This window comes from Muscardinus avellanarius, assembly GCF_963383645.1.
Source record: "Muscardinus avellanarius genome assembly, chromosome: 5".
Taxonomy (NCBI): domain Eukaryota; kingdom Metazoa; phylum Chordata; class Mammalia; order Rodentia; family Gliridae; genus Muscardinus; species Muscardinus avellanarius.
Genome location: NC_137790.1, coordinates 100,440,988 through 100,450,322, shown reverse-complemented (window position 1 = coordinate 100,450,322; position 9,335 = coordinate 100,440,988). Strand labels below are relative to the sequence as shown.

General features: G+C 32.5%; 1 protein-coding gene across 1 annotated transcript in view; it reads left to right on the top strand.

The window, feature by feature from the left end:
• Positions 1–6,070: 6,070 nt before the first annotated feature.
• NAALADL2 (N-acetylated alpha-linked acidic dipeptidase like 2) overlaps positions 6,071–9,335 on the top strand; it is a gene marked incomplete at its 3' end in the record, with an annotated part of 975,844 nt that continues 972,579 nt past the window's right edge. Inside the window, exon 1 of the mRNA XM_080695918.1 lies at positions 6,071–6,245. Coding sequence (XP_080552044.1) covers positions 6,203–6,245 — 43 coding nt within the window. The 5' untranslated portion in view covers positions 6,071–6,202. The remainder of the gene's footprint in view (positions 6,246–9,335) is intronic.

Genomic DNA, 9,335 nt, shown 5'->3' with positions numbered 1-9,335 from the left:
CTTCTGAGTCACTAAAAGGAAACTTCTAATTTTATGATTTGTAAAGTCAGTTTAGAAATTTTGAAAAATAAATTTATCTCCAAGTTAATATTGTCATTTAATCATTTTACCAGATTTATTTATTTATTTATTTATTTATTTTTTATTTTGGTGCTCTGTAGTCATATATCTTAATAAGATACAAGATGGTGAAGACATACATGCACACATCACCCAATTAGCCCTTACCCAATTTCTGCTCCATTACCTCCTTTTTCCTCCTTCTCATACTTGGCTTAGTGATTGACTTTGATATGTTTGTTAAAGCACATCATGGCATTAGAAAATTTCCATCTTCCCACCTCCCATCCCCTCAGGTCACCTCATTTGCTTATCTATAGTATCTCCTTCTTCATCTAGAGTTCCTACTCTGACTCATTTCTCTGAGCTTTTGCATATTAGGAAGAGCATCTGATTTCTTAATTTTGTGACTGACTAATCTCACATAGCATAATGTCATCCAGTTCCACTCATTTTCCTATAAATTATTTAATTATGTTTTTCTTAATAGCTGAGTAAAATTCCATTGTGTACATATCCCGATGTTTTGTAATCCATTCATCTGTTGATGGACATCTTGGCTGATTCCATAATTTGGCAATGGTGAATTTTTCAGCTATGAATATAAATATGCATGCATTAGTTTGGTAGTTTGGTTTCCTTTCTTTTGGTAGATACCTGAAGTGGTGTTGCTGGATCAAATGGTAAGTTTGTTTCCATTCTTCTGAGGATCCTCCATACTGTTTTCCAAAGTGGTTGACTATCATAGTCATATCCTATTAGTCCTCTATCAGAGGAGTAATTGACCAAAATCTCCACTTCTGTTGGCTCACAGTTGAGGTTCTTGATAGTTTTTTGGTTTTTTGCTGCAATATCACATTATGATTCACCTTTTAGCTTCTTGTTTGGGGTCTTGTTGAGAACGTTTTTATCTGTGCCTATATGTTGCAGTGTTGGACTTATGCCCTCTTCAGGGAGCCTCAAGGTCTCTGGTCTATTTCACAAGTTTTTGATCCATCTGGAATTGACTTTTTGCAGGGTGAGAAAGTGGGATTTATTTCCATTTTTCTGCATATGGTTAACCAGTTTTGCCAAAACTATTTGTTCAACAGGCTATCGTTTTTCAGCATATGTTTTTGGCCTCTTTGTCAAAATTCAATTGGCTATAAATGAGAGGATTTGTTTCTGAGGCTTCTATTCTGCTCCATTGGTCTATGTATCTGTTTTTGTGCCAGTACCATGCTGTTTTTATTACTATGGCTTTGTAGTATAAAGTCAGATATTGTGATTCTTTCTGCATGGTTTTTGTTACTGAGAACTACTTTGGCTATTCTGGTTTTTCTGTTGTTCCAAATAAATTTAAGGACTGATTTTTCTATGTCTGTGAGGAATGATCTTGGTAATTTAATGGGTATTGCATTTAATTTGTAGGTCACTTTTGGAAGTATGACCATTTTGATGATATTTATTCTGCCTATCAATGAAAATAAAAAATATTTTCATCTTCTAAGTTCTTTGATTTCTTTTTTCAATGTTTTATAATTTTCTTTGTTGAGGTCTTTTATCTCCTTGTTTAAGTTTATTCCTAATATTTTAATTTTTTTGTGAGAAATCCTGAGTGGAAGTGTTTTCTGGATTATCCTATTATCTTAGTATTACTGTTAAAACTTTGATGTAGCCAGGCATGGTGGCACATGCTTATAATCTTTGCACTTGGGAGCTTGGGAGGTGGAGACAGGAGGATCATGAAGGTTTGAAGCCAGCCGTGCTGGCTTAAGAGACCCTGTTTCCAAATAAAAATATAAAATAGGTCTGGGAGAGTAGTCCAGAGGTAGAAGGGTTTCCAGGAACCCCAGTACCACACACACAAAAAAAAAACCCAAAACTGTGATGTACTAGAATTTTTTTCTATAGATGTTTTTTGTGTCCTAAAATCTCCAAATTGATAACATTACCACTTTATGCTTGCATTAAGCAGTTACCATGTATATTACTTTTCTTCAATACTTTTCTTAATGATTCTATCCTTTGGGGAGGGGGATGGTATAAAAAACTTTTTTCTGGTCCAAATAACAGTTTTGTGCTACTGGCACACATTTTATGTTCCCACTATCAGTGTATTGTATTAATGATACTTAGATAACTAACAAAATATATTAACTTTAAAACTTTCTGGCTCTTAAGCAAATGTTTCATGGTAACTTTAAAAAAAAGTATATGTCACTGTGTACTATAAGTACAAACATGTATTTAATGTCTTGTTACATATTTCTTCCAAAATCTGGGTGTAGTTATCTATTCCTAGCAGCAAATCAGAATGTCTTTTAATTTAACAACACTTTTTTTATATTAGATAAATTACTTCATGTCTTAATTATATGAACTTACTAGCAAACTAGTGATTGTTAAGCAACTTTGGAGTGTGCATGTCTTAGAATCTAATTTGTATAGCACCTTGGCTTGTTTACTTTTCAAAACTGCAGTGATAAGATCATTAAAATAACAATACTCTCCTTGCCATTAATTATGGTTTCTTTCCTTGATAATGAATGCTCCTTAACACTGAATTGCTTTCTTTCTTCTTCACAAATATTAATTTTCTAAAAATTCTGTATTCAACTTGATAAAAAACAAGTGATAGAGAATTAAGTTTACTTAATTATAAGTAATTGCCCACCAGTCAATCCTAAGACAAAGCACTTGGTAGGCCTTATTTTTTGCTTCATTTTTTATAGCTATGTGTCTAGCAAGATAAAACAGGATTCTGTATGTATTATATATTCAGTTTAAGATTATAAAGTCTAGTATACTTGGGGATGTCAGAGAAGTCTTGACATCATGAAATGAGCCAGAATGTTAATGGATGGTTAAGAGTCAGTAGGATGGAAAATTGTGATTGCATGTTGACATTATTGGGTAGGTTATGGAACTAATGAACATATGTGAACATGGGAATGGTATAATTTCAGTCAACATTCTCAGTCTTGTAATACAAAACAATTCACCACTACAACTTAGAGGGGAAAGACTTATATGCTCACAGTTTTTGGAAATTTCAGAGTTTCAGTCCATGTCAGGCTGCCTGTGGATCTCAGGGTATGGTGGTAAGAATCAGAGAAAGGGAGCGAGCAAGATTTCTTATCTTACATCATAGAGTCCAGAAGCAAGAGAGAGGGAAAGAGCAAGCAGAGAAGGAGCCATATATAATTCCCAAAGCCAAGCCTCCAGAGACCCATCACATCCAACCACATCCCATCTGCTTAGCTTATCACCCAGTAAATTTATTACAATAGATCTATAGACTGGTGAGATCATAATTCTCCTGACTTAATTATGTCAACTCTGAACATTAATACATGAGCTTTTCAGGGGATAGTCTACATCTATCTATAATAGATATAATTTGTTTACTTTAAGAAGATCACTCTGACAATTTTTCTCCTGAATATTCTGGATCAACATCTTTTTTAACACATGTCCTTCTTTTCTTTGAGATCCTTCCTTTCTGATGATGGTAGTTGTATTCATTTTTACAATATTTAGTGAAGGTGTAGTATGTGCTGGAGATTGTGGTAGGTGTTTCAGATGTGGTGATGAACACAGTGGTTCTGTGGCATAACAGCATACAAAGACAGAAATTGTTGAGCAGCATTAACCATACAATGTGATTTAAGCTGTGATGAAATGAAAAGTTTAGAGTTGTTTAGGGATATATGACAGCACCTAGAAGGGACCTCAGCGTAGACCAGACTCAAGAACTTTTGTATATGAATTAGGCCAAGAGAAGGTAAAGAAATTTTCTAAGCATGTACCAAACTTTCCAGTTATATTTTTTAAATCCTCAAAGAAGTTTCTCAGGCATGCATAAAGGCTCAGAAATAAGAGAAAAAAAGTTTGTGTTCATGGCACTTTATTGGTATTTTGAAGTGGTTCAATTTAACTAAAAGTATATTTATATATTATTTTCTCTACACATATAAAAATTCTTGTGATTTCTGGTGTCTCTGTATGATATTTTTTTTCTTGGTTCAAGAATAGAACTATCAGTTTCATTATAACTTCACACATGCCATTATTCATAATTCATCTTGTATATAATGGATGCTTTATGACTGTTGTTGATTAACTTAGGTGCCTAGGCAGATATGTCAATACATTTCCAAGTTTTTCATAATGACTGAGGAATGATATATATGTTCCTCCTCTTATGAGGAAGTCGAAATGTGATGATTATGTTTTTTTGTTGGCAAACATTCAGGTTCAGGTTATATTTTGGTAAATTATATAGCATGGTATATATATATATGACAGCATGCAATTGTCCCAGCAAAGGAGCATTCTATTATGCAACAGACCACAACCTGGATCATGAATCAGTCTCCCAGTATTACAATGATGGAATGAGTTTTCAGTAATAAACCATTCAGCTTCCTCATGTTACAGAGGAGGAAACTGAAACCCAGAGAAAGGTAATGCATTAATGAAAGAATTCAATAGTGATAATGATTTTTATGTCATGCTCATTTTATTTCTAATACTTTTGAGAATAACTGTTCTAGGTGTTGGCCATTTCTTTTGTTTAAATCAATTATACAGTCAAAAGCAAACCATATTTTTATTAACAAACAAGCAAATATGCAATATAAATTATTCATAAATAATGAAACTTTTTGTGTGTGTGTGGTACTAGGGTTCCTGGAAAACTTTCTACCTCCAACCTACACTCCTAGACCTATTTTTATTTTTTTTTTTAATTTGGAAACATGGTCTCTTAAGCCAGTGCACCTGGCTTCGAACCTGTGTGATCCTCCTGTCTCCGCCTCCTAAGCAGGGGGATTACAAGCGTGTGCCACCAGGCCCGGCCAAATAATGAAACTTTATAAGAAGAATTTGAGCTTTGGAGATTCACATACACACACACACACACACACACACACACACACACACACACACATATGTATATGTATATGTGTATATACATATAATATATATATATATATATATATATATATTACATATATTTTTCCAAGAAAATATTTTTTCCTATCTGATATAAGTTGTCTAACCTAAGATACAGCTTAAGGAATTCTAGATAAAATATATATTACTTTTTATCATAGGTTTATAATGGGAAACAAGACTTAAATAAATCACCCTAATATTGTGATCTTCTATTACTTATGAATTAATATTTAAAGGTAAATCTCTAATTATGACTTATCTTTACTAGAGATTATTTTTGTTTGATGCATAAGATACCATTTTTCTATTTTTAAAGATATGTAAACATAAATATTTTACTTTTACAAATGAAACCATGAGATAATTGCATATTGGACTGTGTAATTGCTTCAAGAGCTCTCAGTTAATAAGAAGCACAACTGATAACAGAAAATTCTCTGTAACATCATTTTTGCCTTTTTTCTACTTAGAGAAAAAACAGGAGGGAGAGAAAAAAGGAAACAAAAGAGAAAGAGGAAAAGAGTGTAATTTGTTTCTTGTTTATTATCCATCATCAACAATGCTTAGAACAGTTCACATATTGTTTATAATCTTCATACTAATCTTTGGAAATAGATATTATTCCATTTTATAGTTCCAGAAATTGATTCTCAAAAAATTTATATTCTGTGTTTATAGTCACACAGTAAGTATTAGAAGCCTATCTTTGTACACTTGCATAAAAATGAATCCCATGCTACTCTTTAATGTCTTATATTTAAAAATATGTTGTATAATTTACTTAAATTTTATTTTATTTCCCTAAAAGAAGCATATTGGAAAACACTAAAGAATAAAGAAAATTCAGATTCTGAACCCTGGTACATTGATAATATTGATGCTCTTTCAGAAAAGGACGCAAACACAATTCTAGTCTCAAGTGAAGGTCCGGAATTAAAAGTTAATATCAAAAGTGAAACAAAGCCATGTTTTGTGAAGCGCACATAAATAGCAGTGCATTGGATCAAAGAATATGTTCTTACTTCATAGTAAAACAGGTCCTGCAAGCCCAGGTAACTCAGGAAGCAGAATGGTAATGATTCACAGAAGAAAGCAGGTAGTATACTGTTACAATACTGCAGTAGAAAGTCAGAAGGTCACAAAGCTTGCAGAGTAACTGACACAGCTTGAAACTCTTGGCCTTTTGTAAAAAGAAAAGAAAATGGGAGAGAATGAAGCGAGTTTACCTAACACATCTTTGCAAGGTAAGTGCTAACAGTCTGAAACATTTACAATCAGAAATTTAAGCAGTGTTGATAGCAGCGTGTATGCGTGCGGGCACAGGCATGCCTCTCTGCTGCATTTCAAGCTGTTCTCTCTAAGGGTGGGAAAATAGGATGGGAGATGTTTTTGATTCAGAACAAGCAAGTCTCTGTTGTGGCAAAAAAACTTGACCAACACAGAACATTAAGTTTGCTGAAAAGTAAGAAAAATATTTTAATTCCCAACATAATGCTGGGAACATTGGTACAACCAACTTCCAATGCATTTTCTCATTGGACCATTTCCAACATGAACGTAATAATGATTTTTTTCTCTACTTTTGAATTTCTTTTGTAATTAAGTGTTGCTACCTCTGAGGTTTGCCAGGTAAGTGTCCTTGTAATTATCATATACATTTTTTAAAGGTAAAAAACAGGGTACAAAGGATATCATTTCAGTTGGTGAGAGCCATTTATTTTACAAGTGTTACTTAATCAGATACCTTTGTCCTTTGAAGAGACTGACTTGGTTGACACTGGCTTGACTAGACACCTTTAGTTAGGCTTGTTGTTGGAAACAAAAAGTGGCTCAAATATTCTGCTAATTTGAATAAGAAAAGTTCTTTCTTTAAAAAGAATAGAAAATATGCCTAATTATTTCTTGTAAATTATTTACCACCTTTATAAATTTTATTTATAAATGAAGTTTTGGATGAGACATATATTTAAAACTTACATGAAGATTATGTTTTATTTAATTACATTTTAAAAATTATGTATGTGTGCCCATTACAATGTGCCACCAAGAAAAATCAATAAATCACCCAGTATTTCATTAAGTATATATAATCAAATATAATTGCACCCATGACATATAACACATTTCAGGATAACAATCAAATGACTGTAGACACGTGTGGTCATAAAACTTTATCATTTACTATATAGCTTAATTATTGCATTTTTCTTTGGTTTCTTTTGTCTTCATTACATCTTTTAAGAATTCTAGAAACTTAGTTTTCTCTCTGTACATTTTTTATGTTTTGAAGCACTGTATACAATGATACTACAAAGCATGTTATCATAAAAGTTTGATTAAAAGTACACTAAATGAATTTTACTGAAATGAACAATATAAAAAGCTTATTTATCATAATTCTATGGAAACAATTTACTTATGTTTTATGTATTAAATGGTATCATGTCCATGAAAAAACAGGTGCTTTAATTGTCTCTAATACCATTCCGTGGAAAAGCATATGAAACACATGGATGTTTTTAGGGTTTTTCAGGAAATCATGATTTTGTATAAACATATGTGACTATGTGGCAGCCATCTGACCCACCCATCCTAGGGTGTGTTGGTGCATTGCCTGCCTGTGTTCAGGGATTGAAAGAAACCAAGGCGTAAATCGACCTTTTTTCTCTTCTCATTTCCCTTTGAATTGAGATCACAGGTGATATTTATTGTTGTATTGGAGCCCTTGAATGTATATTGATGTCTTGCTTTTTCTTTTAGTCTGAAAGAGTATGTATGTTAGGGTTTTGGCAACATGTATATCCTAGCTTTCCCATTCTCACACCTACATAAAACAACTATTTTCAGAGATAATAATGAGCATATGCCAGAAAAACATGCAGTAAAAAACTTAGTTTAAAATAAATGCTATAGCATTTAACTTTAATATGATGGTTTAATTTAGAGACTCACATGCCTCTATCTCTCTATAAAACATTCCTGATTAGTGGTTATGTGAGAGCTCAGTTCTGTCCTGGAGTATTTTTCCTTTGTGTACTTTATAAAAACTTTCATTAAGAATTGGTCATTCTCTTTTGATCTTGTATAAGTTGAAATGTATTTTTGGCAGGTATACAGAGAGTTTAAATCTGCTATCTTGGGATATTAAAACTTTCATTACAGATGAATCTTTATTAAAAATATTAAAAGAACCTATTAATCAGGTGAGAGTTGAGAAACAAAGATACTTCTGTTGTTGGCTTTAATTCATTTTTTAATTTCTTTAAATTAGAAAAGGAAGTGCTGTGGGAGTAATTTTTCAGCTCTCTTTGTATATGTGAAGTAAACAGATTTTGGAATGCTTGTTTGATATTTTATAAAACAAAACAAATATATGCTGAAGTCTTCGTTTATAGAATGTTCTGTTATCTTTGGATTCACCATTAAATACTCTATCCATTATCTTGAAACTGAGTTTCAAAATGACCCAAGTAAATAAAAAATCCATTTTGAAATGCTTACAAATGAATGCTCTCTAGTCAAAATACTATGCTTTGCATATTACATGTGTTCAAGACTAGTAAGTGATTTGGCTATAAAGATATTATATTATCATATAGGCTATCATTGGAATCCCATCATGTACTTTGAATAATGATTTTCCAAAGGTATGGTCTAGATTATCTCCATTCACTATATAATTTCTAGTTTAAGCTGGATGTATGACTCAAAATTTTCTTGTTGGAAACTTAATCCCCAATGCAAAGATTGTAGAAGGTAGGATCTTTTGCAAGGGGTTTAAGCTATGAGAGCTCGAGGTAGTAGGTTTGTTCCCTCTTGCTCTTCTGCCTTTTTCCATGTAAACATGCATCATGAAGTCTCTCACCAGATGCTGATACCTTAACCTGGCACTTACCAGCCTCCAGAACTATAAAAAAAGTTAACTATCCAGTTGGTGTATTCTGTTAAAGCAGCAAAAAACATCCTGAGAGAGGAACAGCCATAAACATTGTCAAATATTATTCATTTTAGTGCTATTTCCTGTGTGCATCTGACCTAATTATACTGCTCATGTTCATAGTTGCAGATGTCTTTGTTATGGAGCATGTACTTTTAATGTTTAATGTTTTAGTAGCTCTGGGAAGAAATTCTTTTCTAATAAAAGTGAGCTTGTGAACAGATCTCAATATTTTTCAACATGTATACAGGGATGTCTCTCTTGCAGTCCCAATGTCATGTAGCTCCACAGATAATTTAAGATATTATACATGAAGGTTAATAATATTCTTGGTATTTGTAAAATGAATAACCTAGGGTAAAACATAATGAAAAACTGTTTTCCTAATCTTTGAAAA